The sequence below is a fragment of the Zeus faber genome (genome assembly GCF_960531495.2).
Source record: "Zeus faber genome assembly, chromosome: 18".
Taxonomy (NCBI): domain Eukaryota; kingdom Metazoa; phylum Chordata; class Actinopteri; order Zeiformes; family Zeidae; genus Zeus; species Zeus faber.
The window spans coordinates 15,306,652-15,334,615 of record NC_137210.1 but is presented as its reverse complement, the minus strand read 5'-3'; the positions used below and the strand labels follow the sequence as shown (position 1 = coordinate 15,334,615).

The window sequence follows — 27,964 nt, the reverse complement described above, 5'->3', positions numbered from 1 at the left end:
TAATCGAAGAAGACAATTTTATTTAAACACAGAAAAAACTTGAGTGTGAAAACGTGGTCCATGGCTAATTTAATAACATGTTACTCGCTGCCTCTAAAATTAGTTCAAGGCAAACGTGTGCAAAATGGATAATCCCTTTGATGCTTGAGTCTATTCAATTTTTGCTGCCTCGCGTTTACAAATGAATGCACAACTGCGTTTTTAATTAATAAATAATTGAAAACTATATGTACATTATATGTATGTTTATCTGAGAAAAATGAAAAGTATCCTATATTCTACTTGTTTAGGCAATTGTGATGTTACGTTTACGTGGAATTAAGAATTTAGTTTGGCAGGCTCTGTGTGTTGAAAATGCTTAACAGCTTTCAAACAAACATTTATAAATAATTATCTATTGCAACGGTGTATACCCCAAAAATAGTACAAAAGAATAATTGAACTTTCAAGGAAAAATAAAGGAGGATTTAGTCCACTTCTGCTATCAGCCCCAGTCATCATCACTCAAAATGTGCCATTAAGCGTTTTACAACACATGCAGAAGTTTAAGTGCAAAACAAACAATCTTAGGCCTGCGTAAAAAAGAACCGACACAAATTAAAAAAGATAACATAATGACATCACGTCTTCAAAACAAACTACTAGGCTACTGTACATGACTGTGCAAAGTAGGAAACAAATCTGAACGTGTTTTTGTACAATACCATCAAATCAGTTGTCTCCAACAACAGCTTGGTGTAGGAGTATTAGCCCATGAGGGCGGATGGGTCACTGTGCTACTCTGGTTGTACTGTTGTAGGAATCCCCGCGGTCCTTGCAGTTTTGGCTGCGGTCACTCTGGTCCGGTCACAGCGGGTGCAACGAACATGCAGCCGGACACGTTGCTTTTAATTGTGGCAGTCTGACCCTTCCAAGTGGTCCGGGATGGGAAGCCCGGTCAGGACCGTCAGACACCGGTTCCACACGTTGAACACGGGGCAAACTGGCTGTGAAAAGGTGATGTCGTAGGTATACAGGTTCTGGGAACCGACGGCATCGTAGAAAGACAGAGACCCAGAGTCATAGTCCAGCAGCACCCCAACGCGCCGCAGGTGGGGGGAAGGCTCGATCGGCATCTCCTTGCTGTTGTGACGCACGACCCAAGAGTTGTTACAGCGGGATAGGACCCAGGACGCCGAGTTTTTGCCCACCCACTCATGTTTTGGTGCCGACTTGTAAGCGATGCCGACCGCAAACCTGAAGAGCGTTGAAAAGACAAAGTATACTTCAACAATTTCTCCATTCGAGGATCTGAGGTCAGCGGCTGAGCTGAAGCAATATTATGCCGCTGTGGAGGACGCAGATTGGTGTTCTTACCACGTGCTCCCTCCGATCAGAGCCTCCCAGTAATGGCGGCCGCTGTCAATGTAGACGTTGCCCAAGACACCGTAGCTGCTTTGGCTCGTGAAACGGTCCTGGCTGTGGCTCTTCTTGGAGGAGGTTTCATCCCTCTCCACCGTCAGGTTATCGTGGGACACTTTCAGCTTCCGGTGAGCTGATTTTGCGTCCAACTTGAACGGCTGGCCTACAACAAACAGAAATTATGCACTTGTTTTTGTTATTTAGTCAGGTGCAATATACATTTTCTAATTATTATTTAAAAATAAAAATAAAATAATTCTGAACACATTTTTCCACGTGACGTACTGTTTGTCTTTAGTTTTCCGGGTTCACTGCTCCGGTTCCCAGCCTGGTTAATGGCCTTAACTATGAACATGTACTTGGTACCGCACTGAAGCCCGTGGACAGTGTAGTGATTTTGCTTGATGTTTGGTACTATCATCCAGCTCTCAGCGGAGTTACACAAGCCTGCAACCAGGACAAACAAAGAAGATCCATAAGAACAGACACCAACATGCCATGTCGCCGTGGGAGTCTCGTTGAGTTAGCCTCGTTCAAATCAGGCCCATTATGTAAGGGCGATAAGGAGCAATTGTACTAACTTCCTATAGCTGCTGTTTTTCCCTTCACCTAGTGACACAATACAACGCATCGCAGCGGTGTGCTTGGGCACTGAAGTATAGGAGGGAGAAGTGCTTGGATTGCACATGCTGTGACCTTACTAGGCCAACCTTTTTCCAAACAGTCTCTCCCTCGTTTCATCTGAGTGGCAACTTCAACGTCTTCAGTTTGCGTCTATGTTCCAGTCTGGTCTGAAACGATTTGTATTTACATCCGACGATCCGTCCAGAGCGGTGAGAACACCATTCTCCCGCAGCCAGACAAGTTTGTGACTTTGCATAGATATTTTGTCGTAAACCTGCTAAATAATGCCTCAGTTGAGAATCTATAAGCGAAATCCCATTGTCATAGTCATTGACTCTTTCCACAACAAAAATGAGCTTCCACGAGGAGAGCTGGGTGTATAACTTACTGACGACGTTAGCTTGGTTGGTGAAGATTGCATACTGGAGCTCGTATGAAACAACACAGAACTCATCATCTGACGTCCAGTGCACGGTGATCGTGTCGTACGAAGCTGTGCACAACTCCTCGCGGATCACCGGCGGATTTGGTGCTAAAGCAGGAAAACAAAGTTAAACCCCATTTTAGGGAAGCAATCGAAGCTTTGGACAGTTGAATTTCCTCTGCATAACAAATCTGACATTTTTATTCCTTTTTTGTGTTTTGAACACCACGGGGTTAAAAAAAAAAAAATCGTGCAAAATATCATGCAAACCTAAATAGCCCAACCATGCTCTTTCATTTGGAAATGAAATCTTAACCGCAGGCTAAATGTCTGAGCGTGTTAGTGCACTTTCCCACGCTCTGAAATTAACTAAGCTTTGTTTGAAAATCTTTGTGACAAGGGAAGACAAACTTGTGGCCCTGTGAATAACGTATGCACACGTTTGGATAAACGTCTTCCACAGCTACCATTTTATCTTACGTAACAGTCCACAAAATTTTACATTTCTATTCTTGGTTGCAAAATTGCACAGTTGATGTAGTTCAAATAAATAAAGGTCAGGGACTAGGGTTACTCCAAATGTATTTTGGTTTATTTCAGCACAAACCCTTTGGGGCAAGATGGATGGATAGATAGATTGACAATATACAGTAAAGCTGAGGATAAATTTGAAGGTAAAAGATAGGGAACAGTAATCAATTCAAATAAACCCAAATACAAGCCTCTTATAAAGAATAAAAAATACAATTGGATATTATAATAACCTATTCATATGCCATAGGTGCAAACCAAGAATTAACCAAAAACAGTCAAATGAGCCTAGACATCAAAGAAAAGCAAGAATTAAGGCAATATACAAGAACCTAGAATTAACTTGGAGATTGGGGACATTTTTCAATCTACAATAACCTAACCATAAACAATAAAATAAACCTAACAACACACCAGAAAAATAGATAAACCTAAGAATGAACAATGAATAATAGATCATTTGGCGAATATACACTAACCCTGATGATCACCGATAATTAATAGTCTAGAAACCTAAAAATTGACCAACATAATAAAATAAACCTAACAATAACAGAAAATAATAATTTTGCAATGTATAAAACTACCTAACCCAATCCAACCTCAAATTAACAAAGAATCAAATAAATCAATAGGCAAGTTGAAAATATTTAGCTATTTGCCTACATGCTATACTCAGAAGCTGCAAACAGAGTAAGGCTTGATCATTTGTAGATGTACAATTAGACAGATGGGAATATATTCTGTTCATGGCGTGCAAGACTACGTCACTTACCTGTCAGATAATCCAGGCTTTCGAGCATTTTCTTCTCTCTTGTGAAATCCAGGGCAAACGTATCAAAGGTGTCATTCAGGTTGATTCCCGGTATCAGAATTTGAGAGGAGGCTGTTGCCATAGACACTCTGAAAAGCAAGAGCCTGTCATAATGGGGCAGCTCGGTATAATAATTGTTTGCCGCAATTTGTGGCCTTGTGCTGCCTTTTACCTTTCACAGATGCTTTTTGCGGTTTGCAGGAAGCGGGCGTGGTCTGCCTCTTTGAGCGTTTGGTCAGCCTGAGTGATGAGGGACGAGGATCTCTCGATGCACTGCTTGCAGCCGGCTATTTGCTGCGATAGTTTCCTCAGCCGCACAGTCTACAAATGAAAAACAGTTCATCGTCAGCCGCTGTACACTCAGTGTTATCAACCTGCCAAATGTTGTTTCCAATGTTATTATGGCAATAAGGACCGTGGTTTAACTTTTAAAAGATGACACCAATTTGGATTGGTTTGTGCGCCAGTTTCTTGGTTTACCAACCGAGTGTCCTGGAGTTTTCTTGCTGAACTATTCATTTAGTTGATGTTATATCTCTTAAACGTAGCCAGTCCGTAACATAAACTTGGTAATCAGAACGGCTGAAGCCTTCCCTTGGGAGGACGCTTGCCCCCATTGGCCCAGAGGCAAAATGTATGTCCTGAACCTGACAACAGGCACGATGTGAGGAAGGAAGCAGTTCTCCCCCTGAGAGAAGTATCTCAGGAAATGGGAGCGATCTTAACTCTGCCACTCAACACGGCACGGCATGCCACAGCCTCTATAATGGCATTTAATGGGGGAAAGGGGAAGGGAAATGAATCTGAAGGGAAAAAACACACTTCCCTCTATGCATTGACACTGTGCCAAAAGTCTGCCATTACTGTGAGCAAGGGCACCTTCTACTGAGCCGAGGACAAAATGCATCAATTAGCTATATAGTCATACATAACAAGTTGGCATTGCTGTTATTACGTGAATGCATTTTCAAACCAAAGACAGCCATGCATTATAACAACACAGTAGGTTATCCCACACATCCTCTAGCTCTTAATAGAAACGCAGGCACGCAGTCCAACGTTTCTGCATTTCTTCCACGCTGCACACTGCCGAGTTCATTCTTGGCATCTCTCCCTCTCACCAAGGTGAATAGAATGGAGACATTCAAGCAGACCTGTAAGGTCAGACAGTCTTCCACTTAATGTCAAGACACATCAATGCAATAAACGTTTACTAAGATAACATCGGTTACCTGCTGCAGCTCAGAACTCCAGCACAAGAAAAGAGAACGGCGATCGATTGCAATTCTAGTGTACCTGAATCAGCACATAGTTTGTTTTAATAAAATCACATTAGCCCACAGTGAACATTTAAATGGCAATGGTCCTCGTTTTGTTGTGAAATAACTTTTGCAAACTAGTGCAAATGGTGATCACGCAATACCTTTCCCTCCTTTATTTTGGTTGCAATGGTTTGTCTTCTCTGCTGTATTATGTCAATCAGCAGGTCGCATTCTTCCAGCAACTTGTTTTCTTGTCTTGATGCATTTACCTGAGCAAGGACGTGGAGATAGTCGAGATTAATATCAGTGGTTGTGATTGACATGGAGGTATACTGCATTCAACAGTGTTCATAAGCAGATCAAATGGAGATTTTATGCATATTTTATTGGCTGAGTAATTTAACGGTGAGCCCATAATTTAATGATCTCAAGGCAACAGAGAGAGAAAACAGCATTTTCCATTTTAGAGCTGAATTATTAAATCAAACACATGACCGGCCTCAGGTGTCAATCAGCAGAGCTTATTACAATAGTTCCAAAACATGGATGTGCAGCGCCATCACAGTAAATTCACACCCAAAGTTTAATTACATTTTGAATTAGGGATTATTTTTTCTTTTTATTGATATAAGTTATAATTAAAGGAATCAAATCATTTTAGTACATTGTAAACTAGTTTTCATTCTGTTATCCTAAATGATTTGGGTTTGCAGATTTCCAATCAAAAACAATGTCATTCGATTGCCATTATAACTGTTGCAAAGTCACAATGTGAGAGGCATCATAATGTGAAACCTTCCCTTGTTTTAATGTTAATGTTAATTCTCACAACAGTTACTCCAGAAAATTAGGGATGTGCCTACCGTTTATTTTATTGGTGTTATATACAGTAGAATCGATGTATTTGAAAAAAAATATATATTTTTTATTTTCTTTTTTTATCATAGCAATTCAGACAACAGTGTTGTAAATCTTATGAAGAACATCTTAACTTGGGCGTTAGCCTCTGAAATAATAAATCCACTTGCGACTGGGAAAGAAGTCATTAGGATTGAGAGCCTCGATAAGCATCCTTACCTCCACATGTTGGCAGGTCTGGATGAGCTTGCCCATTAGGGTTTCCAGCTCATTAGTCCTCTTGATCAGATTGGTGAGGTTGGAATCCAAAGCTTGCTGTGGGGGGAAAAACAGAAAAGCCGTTTTATTGCACACGCTCCTTTATCAAACAGCTGAACACATCTTAGAAAACGGTCAGTTGAATACTATCACCAGAACTAAAACTCATTGGGCATGGCTTATGCTTCACGCTCTTGGATCGCTCCCCACCCCCGAACCTCCCCCCGTCCAACCTGTGTGCCAAAACTCCCATCATGCTGAGCTCACGAAGCTTAAAGTGAAATGCAGAGCATCTGCCAGAGATTTGGGCAAATAAACATTGCCTGCATTAATCACCCACCAATGACTGAGATCAAAAGCCCGGCTTGAAAACCGCATATTATATTATAATTCAGTGACCAGATGGCCCAGTTTTGTTTCGGCACAATAAGTCTATTGTAAACTGAAATGTTGTTCACGAATTGTTTGATGATTATTGATGATGTTTTTCAAAACCGAAATGGAGAAATGAGAATATAAAAACGTATATAAAACTTTTCTCATCTTCTCTGTCTTTGCTTTTCATTCGGGTGGCAAGGCGCGTCGTGTTGGAAAAAAAAAAACAACCTTACCAATTACAGTGCTCGAGGAACTACAGCTAACAAGAGCTATAGCATTCTGTGATCTGGTGTCATAATGATTTGCTTTAAACTCGATTGGAGTTATAGCCACATAACCACACAATTGCTATAACAACGCCTTATATATCCAACCAATACAAACAGTACTGTATATGAACGGGTTATTGGCTTTTTCAAATTACTCAGGGGTAAATGACATCTCAGCAGCATAGGCATATTCAATATCTCCATAATCAAGGGCAGAGATTGTGGTGGATTATATGATTTATTTTCTAGCCTTAAAAGGGGAATGAAAGCTTATTTTGGTCCTAAAATCTGATTTATAATTTTTATTTCATAGTCAAGGTGTTGTCCCACATGAGTTTTGATGACAACGATTTGATATCTTAAAGGGTTCACACATAGATATTATGCTATTTCATCTCAGATTAATTCAAATGTATATACGTATTGGAATGTAACGTGCCATAATACAGTACCATACCTCACTGAATAGGCCTCAATCAATTATGCCCAAAGACGATGAAAATAATGGCCTTAGCATTAGAGTTCCTTATACAATGACATTCTATGGCTAACCTCCAAATGCAGTCTATCGATGTATCATTCAACTTCCTATCATTGAAAGTGTGAAGGGACAGAGATATTTTGGTTAATTGAACGTCCGATAGCTCAGTAAATATTAGGGTCTTCTCTTTAACCTTCTCTTTTAGGCCGTAGAAGTGCCATTGCAGTTTTTTATAAAGGCTGTGCATCATTGTGCGCAAGAATAGCAGCGTTTTATTGAACTGCTTTAATGAAAATTACTTATCTACACAGAGGAAATATGAAGAAAGCCATTTGAGTTACTCAGTGGAAGGTTCAAGGCAGTTACAGATGTGCTATCATGGTCTTTGTCGAGAAGGAAAAGGCCCCTTAAATTGTGAGAAAAATATACTTTTTATATGAAGGCAAGTGAATCAAAGAAAATGTACAACGTAAGGCAGGTATTTACAAGGTTTTACTAAATATTTATAATACTAATACTTATAGGAATGAAATTCATGTTGGCATTTAAGCTGTGATGGTACACAGCTTTTTACGTCCTATAGATTTGTACTCGACAAAATCTTGTCTCGTGTTTTTCTTCCTATATCATATAAAATGAAAAATGTTTTTTTAATGGGTGATCGAACAAACTCCCCTCAGACTAGTGAGTGAATGACTTCAGTATGGCAGTAAAACTGAAATACTGTGACTGTTATATTTGCAAAACAATTTAACATAAATCTGGCTCAGCTATAACCAAACTGATGTTTATGTTTGCTTATAAGATAGAAAATGAGGACAAAATTCCAACTGTTGACCTGTCAGGAAGGAAGTGAAACCTGCCAAAATCAAAGGTGTGGGACCAACTGGGTTTCCAATCTAGCGGATGTTTTTTTCCCCCCTTATCATCAGTTTAAAGTGATCTTAGGAAGAGACACATCCATTAGGATCGGCTGTTAAAAAGTAAGGGTACGCTGCATCAGAGCACTGACATGGTGTGTGTGTGTGTGTGTGTGTGTGTGTGTGTGTGTGTGTGTGTGTGTGTGTGTGTGTGCGTGTGCGTGCGTGCGTGCGTGCGTGCGTGCGTGCGTGCGTGCGTGCGTGCGTGTGTGTGTGTACCCAAAAATGTGTTCAGGAAGTTCCTAAAAAAAATGATATTTTAAATAATAATCTCTCTAATAGTTCTCACTTTGCCTCTGCCTAAAGCGATAGAACCATAAGAAGTTATTTGTAGTTATTATTATTATTATTATTAATGGTATTATTTTCAGTGCACGTCACCTCAGAAATGTAACCAAACACACCAATTAGTTCGAGTTTTAAGATACAGAAATACAGTCAATCAAGTTATTAAAATTTTGAATATGTCTATAAAATGGGGTGTGACCGAAATATTACATTTTGCGATGAATCTCTGTTTGAATCACTGTGTGATCGACCACTAATTCAATGGCAAAGTTCAATGAATTGTCTACTAATTAATGTCTGAGCTTTTCTGATTACAGTTATTTTAGTCCTTTAAAGCGGCAATAGACAGCTTTTTTTGCTTTTACTTATCATTATGAAGTAAATGTTGATTGCAGGGTAATGGCTATAGAACAATGACACCATTGGCGTTTCGATTGGCTCCCTATAAGCCTCACTTTCACTATGCAATTCTGTCTGCCACCGGGTACGACCTCCCGGGAAAATGAAGGATCGATTTACGGGACAATTATCCAACGGTTATGCACAGGGGTTTTTTGTTACAATGAATACATGTACAACTACAAAACAATTAAAACAAAAAAAACACTGTTATTATTGTTTTTGTTTGGAGAAAGGGGGAATGGGAATGGGGATGCATAGCAGATCGTGCAGTAGAGCGGGGATCGCAGAGATCGGCGGCGCAGCCAACCTTTTCTTTTTTTTTTTTTTTTTGGTTAAAATTCCGGGAAAATAATAGAAAAACGAACGGGACAGTGGGAAAGAAAGGACAGATGCAGGAAAATCCCGAGCATAATGGGAGGGTTGACAGTTTCGGATTTCTTACGCAGAACTCGGCACCGAGGAAAACGTAAAGCGATCCGGTTGTCATTGCGACAGCGTCACAAAAACTAACACCACTTGGAAACGCTGGGGGGGGGAGGTTTGAAAAGTTGTTTATTGCCCGTTTAAATAAAAAATGTCATCCTGCACAGACATGAACATATTCTCCCTATTTACTCTCAATCCTGCAATGACTAGTCGTCTACCGACCTGAAAAATATCTTTGACTAGTTAATAAATATTTGTTTTGATATTGCTTGTTTTCACCCTGCAGACTCATAAATCAATACTCACACATACACAAACATATATATATATATATATATATATATATATATATATATTCATACAATAACAATAACAAGTCAAATGTTAAAAACAAAGCGCATGACTGATTCCGCTCTATTGAATCGTTCCTTTAAAATGGGGTCACACCTGCCAGTGTCAATCTGTCATCTGATGAGTGTGTGGAGAATAAACTGTGCACAATAGGTTACTCAATGCATATGAATAATACATAAAGAAACCTTCCCAGTACCCTCCCAAATATGATACTCGTCTGTTTGTTTATGGTCCACCAAGACCACATCATCTAACCTATAACTGGTTATTAAGTGTACCTTCTGCTGTTATTTTCGGAGGGATGCAGAAAACCCACATAAAAAGAACAGGTATTATCTTAGAAATGCCCTCCAGATTTACCCGTACAGTAAATCTGTCTCCTAGGGTTGGAATTGAAGGAATAATGCTGTAATGTCACCTGGTCTGCCTCCTGGTCTGCCTGATCTCTCCTCTCACTGAGATAGTGGCCAGGAGATCTCTGCATAATGACAGCATGATGATGAACAAAGGACACGGGTTAGGGCCAGTGCGCTGACCTAAATCACCAAAGTGCTGCAATCTAAGATTAGAACATCCCACTTTCGCTCCGTCCAAGCATTCGCCACCAGCTTTTTTTTTTGTGAGCTGTGAGAGAAAGGGGTGTGTTTCAATATCATTTGCCGTACAGTATCCCACCCACCCTCTCATTTGTGAGACATGGACATGCATAAACAGTGATGCCGCTTGTCGGTATGATAAGCATATGAAATGGGATGTAAGCTTTATGCAATAGACACAATGCACAACTGTGACAAGAGTTTAGAATGTGTCCGGTCAAATGCACAGATATGACCCCAAAGAATTTATTCATTCAAGTAGTTAGAAATGTATATATTCCTAAAAAAAAAAAAAAAAGACAAAGGAGAGGATGTAATGCATTTATATGGGATGCTATGGATCATGATCATGGACTATGATCATGGATTCTACAAAGTCTGCTTTGCTTCTATTGTTATAAATAAGTCAAGGCTGTGAAAGCAATTTCCACAAGAAAGGCTGAACAATGAAAAAAAATTATGCATGGTCGCCTTGTAACTGACTATTAAATAGTCCCATGAAGATTCTGGAGCCGAGGCAGAGTTCTATCCTGACAAAGAGCAAAGAGACCAAATCTCACTCGTTCTGACAGGCTCTAATTCTGGTTGAAACTAGAGGAATGCGTGGCCGCCTTTTATACAGTATGTTCCAGCTAACAGCATATTTTCTTGAAGCTTCATTGTGCATTGCCCAGGGTTAAAATTCTGTAATTCTGCGTAGCAACAAGCACTGAATGTAAGCTTTTCAAAGGTGACAAATTTTATAGCCCTCAAATCGATTATGGTGCAATTTTCATATGTTTTTGTGCCGTGCCATTGTATTATACTTACCAATTGTATTTTAAGTAAATACAATTGGTACATTCAGTACTTAAGTGCTAATAAGTTAAATTAAATTAGATCAATTTAGCAACTAAAAATAATAATTATAAGGAGCTATAAGGCATTTGAGATGCATTATGAATACCAAATAAATCAACATATAGTAAAGTGAACAGGTTGGATCTGTATCAAGTTAAACACCAGTGAAGTACTGAATGTTCCGACGACCCATAAAACAACTGTTTCAGAATTAATTTAGTGAGAGAAGCAATCATTCATTTTCATTCTAATTTGGTATATTTTGCTTTGTCGATGCAGGATTACCAACACATTATGTATGTAATCCTTGTATGACAATATCGAGAGACATTATGTAAAAATGTAGTCGAATAATTTGACTTGATTGATTTGAATAATGCATAACGCTACTTTATTTACAATGTTTTCGAGATTTTCTGCTGTATCGTAACCAATTTCAAATCTCAAACATAAAAACTATGATTTCTCATGCAGTGGACATACAACCAGGACATTACCAGCAAATTAAGCATTATACTGCAAAAATATTTGGTGCATATCAGCACTGGGTGAAAGCAGAAATTGACGCAGCACCATGAAAGCTTATTTTCATATGAGCCGCATTTCCGTTGTATCACAATGAGTCATGAACTCAAACATGCTTTATTTAACCGCGCACGTCTCTTACCTTGAGTTTTTCAAATCGGTCGCTCAGAGCCGCGACTTGGTGATCTCGGTGACGGCCGACCAGTTTGCACAAGGCGCAAATCAACTGCTCGTCCGTCACGCAGTACATGTTGACCTTCTCGTCCTCGTGCTCCAGACACATGAGCCCTCTCAGGCGGGAGTCCGGCAGCGGCTCGATCAGACGGTGGCCCGTGAAGGGCTTCTTGTTGGGGTGAGTGGCCTTGAGGCACTCGTCGCAGTAGGACACCTCGCAGGTGACACAGGTCTTCACGGCGTCCTGCGGCGGGTCCTGCTCACAGAACTGGCACTGGACCCTGTCGCTGGGAGAGGTCATGGCTCCGCTTTTGACGCTGGCTGGCTCGCGGCGGGTCTCGTTGGGGGAGTTGGGTCCGCTCAGGGAGGCTTTCTGGTAGCGGTCGATGATGTTCTGCAGGGTTACGTTGCGTTTGAGTCCTTCTAGGCCCCTCTGGTTGAGACTGATGACATAGCGGCAGGTGGGACACTGGAAGGCGGTGATGGACTGTATGGGCTCGCTGGGGGTGCAGTGGGACACCAGGATGCGGTGGGCGCAGTTAAAACACAGGCTGTGAGCGCAGGGCAAGAGCAGTGGATCCTCAAAGAGCTCCAGACAGATTGGGCAAGTCAGCTCCGACTCCAGTGTTTCCATTTTCAGGCAAAACAATGATGTGTTGTGAGCGAAATCCAGGGAAGCCGATCAGCTATCTGCAAAAAAAAAGACACAGAAATGATTTCAAAAGGAGGTCTGACCTCTGAAAAGGGGTTAAACCGTGGGGGGTTGTCAACTTTCTCAGAGTAGAAAATGGTGTGTCCCCCCGTGACACTTCTAGTTTGGGAGAAAGTCGAGTGTGCTTGGATAACTTAAGACATGTGTGAATGAAATAAACATCATCGTCATCCATGTTCTGTTTCATAATCACTTTTGTAATGAAACACTGAGAGAAAAATATCATGTTTGCATGGATATTTTTATATACAGTTTTTATCAGATGGAGAGAGATTGCATTGAAAATAAATTATTCAATTTAAACTGTAATTAAATATTCATATGAAAGTCGAGCAAACATGTAACATGAAATAAACATTTGACCGAAAAAAACAAGATTATATATCTTCTCCATAATAATTATCTATGAGCTCTGTCAGGTCTGTTTTAATGATGAATCTCACAAAGTGAAACCCTGATTCATGTAAGTATGGGTATGGGAACAGTGTATCCCGCCTCCATGTGTCGCTCTGCAGTGCAGTGTGTAGGCCAGCAGGCAAGTGAGGGCGGACAGGTCAGTGAAGCAGAAGCGTATTGCTCTGCCTGCTTACGGCCGGGACTGCACACTATCCCGGACACTAAGCCTTTTGTTCCAGGCCGGTCGGACACCCCAGCTGCGAGTGGACGCGCTAAGCCCACAGCCTCTACCTGTGTGAACCCTCCACCTCCGCTCATTATGTGTGAAGAAGGCAAAAGCTCATTATCAGGCCGTTTGGACACAAGCGCACTTTGAAGTTGCGAGGATACAGCAATTACCTCCGGGCTACAGAGCTGGGCTTGTTCCCTCCATTTTGTTCAATTTGCGGAGGCATTCGGTGAACCCGCTGTACTGTACCAGACAAGAGACGATTTTTGCACTCGTCTCCGGTGTCTGTGATGTGTCTGTAGGCGTTTTTTTCACCACGCTGTTTTGATGACAGACGGAGAGCCAAACACAGGTGTTTGCAGGCTATTATTTGGGGTCACCACAAGAATGTACCTTTTTGCTATCCGAGTTCTTAGTTTGCAGTTGAAAATAAGATGGATATAATGCCGTTGACATGACCATTATAATGTACTAGTGTTGGCAGGTCAGTCGTTGTCTCCACCAGATTGTTAATATCAAATATTAAATATGGAATTTACTTTCTTTAAATTAAATAGTAATGCATATACTGTACATATCGTGTGGGATCTCAGTTTAAACAGATAAACCAAACTGTGGCACTTTTATATAGAGCAGCTTAGTTACATTTTATTCTTATCTATTTTTATGTTTTTATATATATATATATATACTTTATCTTGTTTCTTTATCTTTACCATCAATCTTCAACATCCCTTTCTAAACATAAATGGGCTTAATCACTGTATTTGCACATGCCTAGGCATAAGGGAAAAAAACAGGCCAGGTAAATCATTACACTGTCATCCAGGCAGGCTGAGTATTAGTTCCTAAATACATAAAGAAGAGAAGTTTTGCACCAAGAACACAATGCAAAGGCACAAGAGAACCCAATCCTGGGATCTGATGTCAACATCTACTGTTAAAAAGCCCCCGAGTTACAAAACACATGTAAAACAACACTGTGGCACAGAGCCACTGAGCACTTCACACACTCCCATTCATACACCCTTTACTTTACCTACCGATGGATTCCCCCCTGCTCTGCACTGCTGAGACATCTTGGCCGAGGTAAAACTTCCGACCCCAATCATGACGGCATATTTCTGACTACCGAGGCAAAAGCCGTGAACTATTAGGGTGTCGTGAAGACAGAGGAATCCAGATGGCACGAGTCCCCATAACCCAGTAATCCAGCAGCAGAGCTGTCATTAACCGAGAGACTGAACGAGAGCTAGCCAACACAACAGGAAAAGCTGCCCGACAATTCCAGGAAAGCCAGCTCCACCTACGGTTGGAGAGTTGGCCGGTCCTGGAAGAAGAGAGAGAGAGAGAGAGAGAGAGAGAGAGGCGGGGGGGGGGGGCGCAAGCAGAGTCAGAGTTCTACAAAAACCTGTCTCACGCACTTCCAGGCAGGTCTTCATAGTCCTGCCCATTCAGCCACCATAGATAGCCAGGGTATCAGGATCAGTTTCCAGTTCCTCTGTGTCCACCCCCCTCCTCCTAATGGCACAATGCTGCCCTATGTGGCACAAAACTTTTCTGGGCTTTGCCGCCAAAGGATTAAAAAAAAACCTAGCAAAGCTGAAGACACAAGCGTGCACAGGGGGGGGGAGCCCAGCTGGCGGGCAGAATAATCTGTAACATGCGAGAGAGCGATCCGCGAATCCCTCAGATCTAAAACAATTGCTGACCTGGAATGCATGGATTACAATAAGTTCTTTACAGACCTCTAGCATGTTGTACGTCTGCCTTTAGGGGGGGGGGGACTTCACTTCAAACAGACTGGGGGAGGCATGGTTGTATACTGTTAAATCATTTCAGGTCAAATGCCTTTCTGCCTCCCCTTCTAATGGAAAACATTGAAAAGACTTGGCGTTGTGAATGACAGAGTGGTGAATGGCCTCGTCCGTCAGACCCGAGCGTCTGCCGGTTCCTCCTCCTCAAGTTGCTCTTGCGGAGGTACCAGCTGCTTCCCATGTGCCCCTGCTTTCTGCCACATCCCCACTGAGCTCCATCGGGTTCCTCCCGTCATTCAACTTCTGCCTCCTGAATGAACGTCTTCCCCGACTGACTGATACATGCCGTAGGTATGAAAAGACATGCCCCAGTTCAGACAAAGCGACCGGTGTGAGGCGTGTGGCGCGCTAGATGAGCACGGTGAATGGAAATGCCATTTTGAGGACTTGTTCTAAAGTGTCCAGCTGGGGGGTGGTTGTCAGTGGGACAGAAAGACACTCATCAGCTTCACTGCTCCTCCGAGCAGAGCCACAAAATATAGACCTAGTGGGAACCTTTGGACGCGTTCAACACCTAGCATTTATGCTTTTTCCCCTGTTTTTCATCGGGTTAATGGGGTTTACATTATTGATTTTGAAATAAATTTCAAGTTACATTTAATGTAATAATTAAATGGAGCGGGGTGGACTATGTATGGAATAAAATAATGGAAAAAAAGGTTTGGATCAACCACTTAGTACGCAAGCGTATCCAATATATTCCACACTCCAAGAGAGTTTCAAACAGTTAGGAAATCGAATTTATGAGCATCACGCTATCAGCCAGACTTCTTTATTCAGTGCTATATAAATAGCTGTCACTCTGGTATAGAGTATATGATCAATTCGGGACAATGATCATCAGGTAATTAGTCATTTAGAGATGCAGAAAATAACAGTCCAATGCAGGGCGCCATTTGTTCGAGCCCGTTCAAACACTTTCTAATCCTTTCGGTCGCAGTTTTTTTATAACCCGTAATGATTGTCATGATTCACGCATTCATCAGCGGAGAGAAAGAGAGTTTGCGTTTACTTCCCCCCCGCCCCCCAGGGCAGACACCTAACATGTTTATCTGTAATCCTGTCTTCCTAGCATAGCCGTGACCAATGCGTGGCCTGTTGCTGCTCCCTGAAGGATGCCGCTCCGTGCTGCAGCCCACTCAGGCCTAATGTGATTTACCGCGGCGGCAGCACAGGGATCCAATCGGCTCTATCTGCAACGGCACACATTGTAGTGATTGTCAGTGCGACTTGGTGGCACTCCGCCTCAATAGAAAAGCTTGGCGATGTGTGAGAAAATGCGGATTATCTTTAAAAAATAAAAAAAGTTCACCGGAAAAAAGGAGGGAGTTGTACCTTTTTTTTTTGAACTCGAGGAAGTAAAATACACGCGGCTTTCGTTGGAATTCATTGTGGCTCGTAACTCTGGAGTTGTTGTTCATTTCCGATGAAGGAATTAAAACAAGCGGAGGAGAGCCCTGTCTGCAACTCACCGAGAGAACAAGGTATTCCTGTTTCAAAATGAAAAAGCGAGCGGCAATAACTCATAACAATTAAATCAAACCGCCATATTAAACTGTAGGTCACTTTCTGAGTAAACAGATCGTCACGCAAGCTTCTCCGGTTAAGTCGCGACCTCCCATATGCTGCCTGTACATAAGGTGATAAATTACTGTTATTACATTTTTTAAGCGCAGTCTTGTGCTGTACGGTTTCCTTCTCCTGGGAACTGCTCACCAGCCGCCAAACTCTTGTTTCCTCTTTGCCAGTTTGGCAGGTGGCGTCAGCAGAGAAAATGTGGCGTTCTTTCCGGAGCCACATTCAATTTTGCAGACTGCGCCTGTCCTTGCACATTTTTGCCTCAGCCATTTACCTTAGATGTCTTGGAAATATAATTTCTTTTTAAAATTACACATGTTTTAGTGTGCAAAACCGTTCCAAACAGTCTCAGAGTGACATCTAGTGGATGGTACGGGTCCCAAGTCTGTTATAGTCTATATTAAAGTGCAAACCAACCAACCAACTCCCACACACACTTTTAATTGTCATTGCACAGAGTACAAGTACTGAGGCAACGGAATGCATTTCTCTGCATTTCACCCATCCCAGTAACTGACGAATCTAGGCGCAGTGGGTTGCCATATAGCGGCGCCCGGGGAGCAGTTAGGGGGTTAAGTGTCATGCTCAAAGACACATCGGCACGCTACCAGAAGGAGCCAGGGATCGAATCGGCAATCTTCTGATTACTAGACGACCCGCTCTACCTCCTGAGCCTCTGCCCCCATGAGCCCGTTAAACATTGATATACTTCTGACACGGCAGAGGAAAGGACTCACCAATTTCATTGCCCTGTTAGGAAATACTTGAAATCAAATATGAATGACAAATGATGTCTTGATCACCACGTTGCACCTTCATCTACTCCACTTCCCTCTTGATATCACGACTTGTTGTCAACCTCAATGACCAAAAACATATGAATCCCCGTAAAGTCTGTTTTCCAATTAAATCCAAATTATTAAAAGGGTCGGCAAGTAAATAATATTTCACGGGTCACCATTGGCTTGCTTACCAAGCAAATGCATTCCACCCAATTAGTCTGATGGCTGTCTGAAAGACGCCCAGGTCTCCCATGGCGACAGTGCACGGGGTATTTATCAAGCTCAAAGGAATGTCAGTCCGGTGGGCGGATATCCCACATTCCTCTTCACTAGGTAAAGCTGAGTTATTGATTAATAATGCAAGCACATCCACCGAAGCCTCTGAGTTTTACTCTTTATCTAAAACATATACTTATACTACACTATACTTACTTTTTCTGGGCTGTGTTAACAATCCCATGCTGCCCCCACATCCTATTGGATCACGAGCAGGACGGAGCTGCCGTGAAAGCTCTGTGTCTGTGTGTTATCTTATCGGGGAGGTAAATGGTATTTTGCGGGTCACGGGGTTATCAGAATACGGAGCGAAATTCTGCCATTATTTCCTTCGGCGCACTAGACGAGCCCTTTTAGAGAAGCAGGAATGGAAAAGAAAACATTTTAAGAATGATTGGCATACCGAGAAAGGCGTTTCACAAAGATATTAAAGTGTAGGCCATTTTTTATTTTTTTTTGCTTAATCCTACTTTATACATCCAGTGTGAGCAAAATAAATGATCCATTAACTGAGAAGTTGTCATTTTCATTAACATTAACATTTCATTCTACGTAGGGTGTCCCAGATTACAACACTCCATGTGAATTGCATGTTTCCAAAAACTGATATGACATTCCCAAACATGGAGCTGATTTCAACATACGAATTTATCAAAACTAAAGGCGTGCCTCTAGTGATCCTTTCATTCTTATCTGTAACTACTTTGGTTGAAATGATTGGGGTTGCCATTTAAAAATAATAGGTGATGATTAACATTTGAAATGACACCCTCTTGACCTTCTAACTGGGCCATCTTATCCTCTCGCTTTTTTTGTTCAAGAGCGACCGCAATCTGAGAGCTCGGCAAGACAGAGCAGAACCTGCTCCTCCACAGATTCCCGCCTGGAGGCTTAGAAACTTTGGGATGAGTCAATATTTGGCTGGCTACACATGGAGACACAGCAGCGCACAACATTCGCTGCCCAAAGATTTACAGTGGAAAAGTAGGGAATGATTTTGTCTTACCTGCCTCATGATTACATCCATTGACAGGCAGAGACTATCTTGCTCAGTGCTGATACTTTTTACTCAACAGGAGTGATCGCCAGCAGCGCTCTGTACTTTGTGCGGACCCACTCCTCGTGTGTTTCTCTTCACGCTCTCTGTGATTTCCTGGCCCTCCGTTTCTAACCCAGTGGTCCTGGCCTGTTAAAAAGGCAGCGAGAGGGGTTGACGCCGTTCACCCTTTCCTCTCCCTTTCGCTGAGAATTCCATCTCGCCCTTCTGGCCACAGTGGGCTGCAAATTGTTATATTATCCAATCGCGTGGAAGCGGGCGGGGCTTGTTCTGGGCAGGTCTATCAGTCAACTATCAGAATATGGATCCCTGCCACAACTCTCTACAAAGCCTTTTTGTCATCTTGAAATGAACACGCTACAGCGGGATGCCTCTGTGTCTATGACTTTAATTTAACACATTAGTCACACATTCCTTTAGGGGCTTGACCAAATAGGTAGATTATTCACTTAAAATCCCCCAAAACAGAAAAATAAAACACTAATCCCCGCAGTTCTAAGGGCAGAGCAAATCCCCAAGCATTTGAGATGATAAAGATAATATCGATTTGATGCCAACAGTGGTTCTTTGCTAGCGTGGATTCAGTGTTTGCAATGTGTGTCCTCAGTTGAGAGGGCCGCCTCTCCTATCTCTCCCCAACTCTCCCCTGAGAAGCCTCAATAAATTGGATTATAGGAAACTGGATGTTGCAAAATTGATGTTGCATGCCAAATCCGAAACCTGATAAAGCCAAATTAAATAGTGCATAGCCGAACACAGTAATCAATGATGTTCAAGCCCCGTCCAATGCGGCCCCCATACAGATGCCAGCATTGATAAGTAGTCTCTATCAGCCGCCTGAAAAAAATCCATTAGATAATGTAGACACTGTCGTTTCAAATACCAAATCCACGTATATTTTCTGGGCAGAAAGGCATATTTGCATGGTTGTAAAGCAGGCAAACCATGATAGCCAGTTGAACTTTAATTCAACTTCACATGAGCTTTCTCATTATGTGACAGTCCATTATTCCAATTCAAAAACATTGATTTGCATATAAACACACATCGGACACTGTGGAAGTAGTTGACTTAGATAGTGATGAACGTTGTCTTGAATGCTGGCATCAGTAGAACCCCTCCGTGGCAGTGTGGAAAAATGTTAGCCACAAAAACATCTGCAATATGACAAGTTTGGCAAGAGCACAATGATACCGTCAAATCACATCAACTGTGATCGCTTCCAAACGTTGTCTTTCAGCCCACGCTCATTTCTTAATTATGAGGCACTGTGTGAGATGTAGTTAGGCTGTTACCTTGAATGACTTTTGTCAGAAACGTTGTGCTGTTGTGTAACTTGATATTGGTACCACACTGTAGAACAAATGTTTTGCTTGTGTGGTAAAACAGCAGAACAGTATTTCTGGCACCAAAACCCTAGAATGGTATGAAGCAATAAGAATTTGTCTAAAGCCAGAATAAGCCCCTGCCAGATCTCTTTTTTTTTTTTTTTTTGAAAATTAACCTTGACTACATCAAAAGAAAATTGTAAGTAAAATATACTTTAGATATGTCTAATAGTTATTATTATTTAATATGGATTATTATATGAATACATTTGGTTTATAATTGGTTAATCAGAATCACCCATAGCAATGGTGATTACCGCAAGTACATGATGGGCAGCCTAAAAACACCCAAACAGACTTAATTATTTTAGTAAAGATAATAACTGATAATGATGATATCATTTTCCAGTGAAAGAAATAAAAAGAGGGCCATATCATTTAAAGTTATCTAAAGTGTTACCAAGTGAATGAAATCTGAAGTTCAGCAAGTTAAGGAGTCTCATTAATAAAGCTGATGATACAGAAATATATTTTTATTATTATAATTATTATTATAATAATAATAATAATTAACAACTTATTCCGACAACAATTGCTCTTCAATTGACAACTAAATAAGCATCATTCACTACACATACAAAGGCTGCAAGTTAAGTTCAGGCGAAACACACAGACAGACTTGAAAGCTGAGACTGAAAACAACCCACTGTGAAAATATAAATGATACTACACTCCCTTACCATCCAGCCAGCCAGTCGTCAGCAGTCTCAGAGGCAGATGAACTGATGCCTGGGAAAGGGAGTCTGCAGTGGGAGCTGCCCGCTTTCCTCCTAGTGCCGGCTGCTTCCTCTGCCTCCACACTATCTCTACCATTCTCGTCACACAGCTACTTCTTCTCTAATCCCCCTCCAATGGAAGCCAAGTCTGCTCCAAATGGCTCAAGCAGGCACCGACTTCTCAGGCTTCCTCTTTGTGTTGTTTGGTTGGCTGGGATCATTAACCTAGTCCCATGAGAACATGGGAGGCAAATAACCCCCCCCCCCCCCCCTTCCAGTGGGAGACTGTCAATCAGGCCTGATGATGAGTGTATGTGTGTGTGTTTGGAGGGGGGGCTTTTGGCTACCTAGGAGACACCCCTGATTGGTCATTAGGGAACAGAGGTGCCCAGCATAACGAGTGGAAGCACTGGGATGGACCGGGCTGTGAAGGTGCTCAGCTGAGCTTACATCACTCATTTTGCACAGCCCATTTGTTTGCATGACATTCAAAAGAAAATAAAGCCGTGAGAAAGGTTGAGTAATCACACTTGACACAGCAAGAATCTCTTCAAGGCAGAAGACTCCTTATAATGTGTTTTATTGGAAACAAACCCAAACGGGCTGACATTTTGTGTCAACTCTAATGACATGAAACGTCTTTAAATCTGTAATTCTTGCTTCAGTGGTCTTTCTGTACAGTTTGGGGACTCTGTTGGGGTTAGGGAGGAAAGCATAAAGCTTCCGTTGCCATGACGGTGAGCTGGCGCTCCATGGTGCGTCTTGGCACTTGAGCCAATTGCCACTCTAATCTTTTCACGACCAGTCCTTCAGCTCTCCCTTCACAGCCTACTTGTTTCTCAGTCAAGCCGACAGCGGGCTGTCACTCTCCCTTCGCCTCCAATAGTCCCCCCTCACATATCTTAAGTTCCGGAGTCTTGGAAAAAAAAGGCAAAGAGATTTGTAAAGAGAAGACCCAGCAAATATAGAGACAAGACCTGAGAAGGGTCTGAGAAAGGGCATCCCGCTCACAGTGACCCCGGCTAAACTTTTTTGGCTGATGGATTTGAATACAGGGAGCGAAAACAAACAAGCCCACGGTGGCATCAAGTGCCCTTGCATTGCCAGCTAAATTGTGCGCAAACAGCTCTGGTTGATATATGTGTGGTGGCGGAATGCTTAAATGGCTCCTGAGAGAAAAATAATAAGTCACATCCACACACACTCACACACAACACAGATAATATACACACACACACACGCACACAGTATATATATGCACACAACACCAGATTTAATTGCATCAATGCTCAACAGAAGTATGTTGCCTCTGGTGTTCGTATCACTGTAATTTACAACATTCACTGTAATTTACAACAGCATGGAATCCTAAATGCATGCACGTCTGTGGATGTTAGTATTGCCACCACACCAGACAACATGGGGTTCCAGTTAGATCCCCAGTGATGGGCTGGGCAGCGAGACCCAGACTGTATTAAATGCCATTTAATAAACAGTTCAAATGCAGCTTTAGGATTTAGCATTCTGAGGACACAAGGTCATCTGTGGCCAGACTAGACTAAGGTCAAGGCCAAAGTCACGCCCGTCTGGGGCGTAATAAACATTCAGTTGGACTTTTTAAAATATTTTAACCACTCTAACACAATATGTCTGGCCTGTGGTATTTTCGAGGATGTCTCCACCTTAACCACTGGAAACCTAAACCTGATTGAGGATTCTTCCCAACACAACACTGCTTTCTGGAGGAAAAATAACAAAAGCATGATTTTGATGCATGCCTATAACTTACTGTAGTCTCACATGCAGAAAGAAAGTGTCTCTGGATTTTATCATAATTATACATCACAGTGTATTACAGTACTTGAAAAAGGACTGATTCATTGTGGGCATGTCATTGTGGCCTTAGTGCATTGTATATTTTAAATCATCGTGTCAATTCAGTTCTTGATGTTGATCTAATACTATGCAAAAACATTTTTTTAGATATTAAGGTTCGATAGTCCTATTGTACATACATTTGCCCATCAATCACTATAGCACATTTATTTCTGTAGAAAACAATTCTTCCACACAAATGAGTATTCATCCATACAATAAGGCCAATGATTGCTGGAAGCTATTCTGCTTTTGGTTCTTGGAAAGAGAACTGAAATAGCCTGAGAAGGCTTTCCTGAACGAAAAGAGAAAGGGGATTGATGGAATAAAGCAGTGAAGTAAAAAGTAACACAATCCTTACAGCATAGTAAGAATTATAGATTATATATATATATATATATATATTTAGGTTTAAGTTTGATATAGTTGCATAACCTTCAGCTGCTGAGTGTTATTTTCTTTTTGAAATGCATAGAAAACAAGCAAAATCTCAAATCAACATTTTCATTTAAATGCAAATTCATTAACTACATTCCATGGTTTATAAGCTCAATTTATAACTATGCATTCAACTAATTGTTCAATGCATTTAAAATGTTTAAGATTATTTCTATCTTTCTATGAAATGCATTCAAATATATGAAATGGTATTCAAGCGGCACCATATTTTTAGAAACGGATTCATATTAAACTTAAGAAGACCACAACGCCAATGAATGTGATTTTCAATGGAAAACAACCTTACAAGTAACGCCACACAACACGGATCATTTTAACTTTCTAACTAGATTCGGCAGACTATAAATGCTGCAGACATTACTCACTCTGTGGTCCAAGGTGATGCAACTCCCACTGACGGCCGAGCCCTCAACGTCACTGGCACATGGATGAAAATCTAAACAAAACATACTATCCCAGGCAGCCTCTGTCTGTCCTCACTCCTTCATTCCTAGGTCTCCCGGCCCCGCCCCATCCCCAGCCTTATGCTCATGTGAGCGTATAACATGCCCAGGAAGCGTCACTTCCACGGGGCCATTTCATGGACACTGCCTCCATTAATGCTGGGGCTGCGCTCTTGGTCCCGGAACCCCCCTATCAGGGATCCTTCTCCTGCCCCATATCTCCCCCTGCTTCCACCCATAAGACAAAGATTTGTCAAATGGAGAGACAAAGGGAGTTGGGGTGTGTGTGTGTGTGTGTGTGTGTGTGTGTGTGTGTGTGTGTGTGTGTGTGTGTGTGTGTGTGTGTGTGTGTGTGTGTGTGTGTGTGTGTGTGTGTGTGTGTGTGTGTGTGTGTGTTTGTGTGTGTGTGTGTTTGTGTGTGTGTGTGGGGGGCGGGGGGGTTGCAGGGCATGGGGGCAGGAACCTCAGGGGCCGCATTGTGATGAGTCTCAGACTATGTAACCAGGCAGAGAACAGATGGGGTCAGTCTCCAGGGCCCCGTTGCTTCGTTGCCTTCAATACACAGCACCATGCATCCACATAATAGATGTAGTGCACTCGGCTCCAGTGCTCGGTAAATAGTGCTCATCAGATCATCGGTGCCGCTGATGGCCCAGGCATTACAGTACAAAATAGATGTTGTGTGGCGCATGATCGCTTCATTGTGTTATGTTTGTCAGAACGACTTTGGAAAGAAATGAATCAAAGGAAGTCAAGGGTTTTTTTATGCCTCACAGATGTTAATATTTATCATACTCAGCCAATTAGAATACGCAGGAGAATATTTGTGCAATGTTGTCCTATCTCTTTGAGAAGAGAGAAAATTGCCAATGAGTATTAGAAGTAAATCTAGCCTCATGCCTTAACCATGGCAGAGGTTCAATATTTTAATTACTTTGCCACCTAATCAGAATGGTATTGTTCCCTGAGGCAAGCACTTGAAAAACAACCCACCCTTGCATTAACCAAATACATTGCAACATTAAGGGGCACACAAGTGAAATTACTCAACATTTGCCTTTAAGTTTAAGAAGAAAGCAAACTACATAGAACTAGATCTACAGTAGTTTCTACAGTAGCAATCTCTTAGTTGTAATCTAATCTTTATTATTTTTGCCCATTGGATAGCGATAAGGAATAGAATGAATATATACAATATAATGAAAACCACAATATACCACATGAGCTGATATTCACATTTATTATCTTGCTTCATAATTAGCCGGCATAACATGTAGGGTTGGTGCAGGCATTGACCTGGAAACGATTCCTTCCCTCGAGTATATTACTGTTTAATTGGTTCTGCGGTTACGGCTTTGCCAGCAAAACAGCCTTCGTTTCCAGAATAACTCAACAAGCAAAAGCAAACAACAGCCTTGATCTCCAATGGTATTATTAAATTGATCAGAAAATTCTTGTTTGCAAGGATACAGTCAGTGATGTCCACACTTAAGAACAGGCCTTAATACAAAACACTCTTGTAAGTGGTGTCGGTCCTCTTTCACATTTTATGTGTCAAACAAACTTTGTGGAGGGAGCATTTACTGCAGATTTGGTACCCGAGGTTATTCTAAGTCCATCCGTAACCCTAACCCTAACCCAAATGCAGGCGTCCTACTGATTAATATCTGGTAGGCTTTAAGATGACTACTGACTAAATACTGACATTAAAGGAGCTTTGTAATAATACACATATACTGTATATAAAAGCTATGTCAGACATCTATAAATCATTCATTGTGATAAACAGTTGGTGTTTGGGAGAAACACAATGACACATTGTAGTGTCTCACATTTTCCTGTTTGAGCAAGTCAGGAGGAGCGAAGGCGTTTTGGAAAAAGTAAGGTCATGCATTATGTTTAGCCCTCACCACATGCCAGACCTTAAAACCTTTGGTTTTATTTTTTCCTGAAAAAATTTATCCTTCTTTTGAAAAGCTGTGGTGAGAGCCTGCACACATTCTTTGCTGCTTGGAGAAGCCTGTAATTGCTTCCAGCTTCTGAGGGATCGACTCGGTCCCTCAGAATGCTAGTTTTATGTATCCGTCAAGAAGCTCCCTTTTCGTAAATCAGGATTTTTCTTATCATTTTTGGTGTTAGCGAATAAGTCACCAATTAGCCCGTCCACTTACTGCTTCACCTCATCCATGTTTCTCATTGGCGAGTGCAACCGGTGAAAGAATGTGATAAGGGCTTTATTTTGACGCAAGCTAAACACGGAGCGGCTGCACACCCATATTGCATTATTCCATCCTCCCACAATCATAAAGACGGAGACACTGCACAAACTAGGGTTTGCTCGGGGGGGGCCTCTGAACATCTGTTGTGGTGGGTTACGTTGTCGTGTCCAGGGAGGCTGACAGAGCCCAAGGCGCGAGGCCAGCTGGTACACTCTCAGTTGGCCTGCGTTCAGGTTGAGGCAAGTTATCAAAACACTACCTGCCCAGGTCGGGTTTTCCCCAACAGAGTTGCCAATTAGCAGCGGCCCCGGCTCCACCGTGGTACATGAGCCACTCAGGTTGGCTCCACACAATCGTTTTTTCTGACTGAGCGTCGATGTCCATCGCTATGGTTCAGTGCGGTCCTGCACTATATCCTCACTTTCACTTCATCTCCATGTCAACCCAAACATTCTTTCGAGGCAGTGTGGGACACATTCCTCAAACTTGGCCTCAGAACGAGGCTCTCCAGAGTTTGCGATGGATTAAACAGTTGCCTTTTGCACAGTTTGTTCTCTCCGAGGAAAAATGCAGCGGAGGTATATCCATCAAAAGAATATTCAGCCGCACAATGTGGGGAGTGATTCTTTCTCTCTCTCTCTCTGCCTTGTGTTCTTTCTCTAGTTTCCTCCTCTTTCACTCTGTCTTTGACATACAGTCCACACACGCAGACACACACACACACACACACGCATGCACACACACGCACACACACATACACACACACACACACACACACACACACACACACACACTCAGACCGGTTTCTCTGCCTCCGATTGTGAATAAACCACCTCAGCTTCTTCTGTCTCAACAAGCAGGCCGAGACGTCTTACAGCTGCTGCCAGTGCAGCCACTGAAGGTGTTTATCATCAGGCAAGGAGCACAGCACAGGCATACGTAGGTAATACAAATAAATAAAAATAGCATGTCACATCTGGGGGAGAGTAATAAACCATTAGTAATACATGTATTCTCTTGTAATAATGTTAAAGGAATGCTGAATGAAACCCAATACCAGGGGCACAAAAAAATGAACGTGGAGAAAAAATATTTGACTTTCAGTCCCTTAAAGCTGAAGAAAAGAAAGGAAGAATTTCAGAGGAGAAGCACATGTGGGCGAAGAAAAGGAAAGGGAAAATGAATCCACCAGAGTTTGGCTTCCATAGTTATTGGCACTATTATACATTTTTTGTGCTTTAATAGAATAATATGGTGCTGCATCAAATCCCACCAAAACAAAAGTAGAGCGAAAAGCAATGGCGCTCAATGAAAAAGGATAATAATAATAAACTTTCTTGTAAAATGCAAGAAGCGGAAAGCCTCACTTATTCCAAATAGGAAAACAAATTATTCCCTGTGGATGTTGTGCTGATTTAGTTCACAAGTAAGTGTATTATAAAAGAATATGAGATTCATAGGCCTATTCTTGTTTATCCTGATATATGACACATTTGCAAACAAGTCCGAGCTTGCTTTTTTAGTGACAGCACAAATCCTGCCATGCAAACAACACACGGCATTGTTTGTGAATGTCATTGCAGGCATGTACATGTGTGTATGGATGTATATTAGTTATGTAATGTAGCCCATGTGATAAGCGCGCCTTTATTCTCTCAAAATAGACCATAGTCATTACAAACTACAGTGTGTGCTTGATTCTTTCCTAGGAGCACTAAATTCAATAAAGGGGTTTAAATGATAAAATCAGAAAATAAAATATTACCAGTAATTCCCATCGTACTGAGGAAATGTGAAAGATTTTATTTCTCACTCAACTCAGCTTGAAAGATTAATGCGATCCATAAGTACTTAATCCAACTCAAAACAAAACCGCTAGATCCCTGAAAGCTGTCAGACAGTCGGACGTGGTGGAAAAAAAAATGATTAGCCTTAACAGTAATCATAATAGATTTAGCAGATATGTACGTTTAAAATCTTGGGTCAATTAATCCATTGGTTATTTTTCATCTGTGCCTTTTACTGTACCTGCTTCCCCATGGCTGCAGTGGTGAAGGTCTCTCCTCGGTAGATAGAAGGCCAATGCTGAAGGGGATTTTTTTTGGGCAGCTGGAGGTTCTCCTGGGGGAAAGCAGACGGGAGTCAGGAGGCTAAAGGTGTTCCGTCTGCCGTACACTCCTCCTTCCACTGGG

At 41.8% G+C, this 27,964-nt stretch overlaps 1 protein-coding gene across 5 annotated transcripts; it reads right to left on the bottom strand.

Annotated features, from left to right (window-relative positions):
- Positions 1–27,833, bottom strand: mid1 (midline 1). 5 transcript variants are annotated; one of them, XM_080018671.1, is made up of 11 exons: positions 27,801–27,833; positions 11,794–12,515; positions 10,109–10,168; positions 6,134–6,229; positions 5,218–5,325; positions 3,967–4,115; positions 3,756–3,883; positions 2,414–2,557; positions 1,687–1,848; positions 1,357–1,564; positions 1–1,236 (listed from the first exon to the last, which is right to left on the bottom strand). In XM_080018671.1, exons 2-11 carry the CDS (start codon positions 12,457–12,459, stop codon positions 888–890), a joined length of 2,070 nt encoding a protein of 689 aa, XP_079874797.1. In that variant the 5' UTR covers positions 12,460–12,515; positions 27,801–27,833; the 3' UTR covers positions 1–887. The 5 variants fall into 5 exon arrangements, with proteins under 5 accessions (XP_079874797.1, XP_079874795.1, XP_079874798.1 ...); XM_080018669.1 differs by lacking the exon at positions 27,801–27,833 and adding an exon at positions 18,622–18,838; XM_080018672.1 differs by lacking the exon at positions 27,801–27,833 and adding an exon at positions 18,622–18,838 and having other exon boundaries at positions 11,794–12,511.
- Positions 27,834–27,964: the final 131 nt, after the last annotated feature.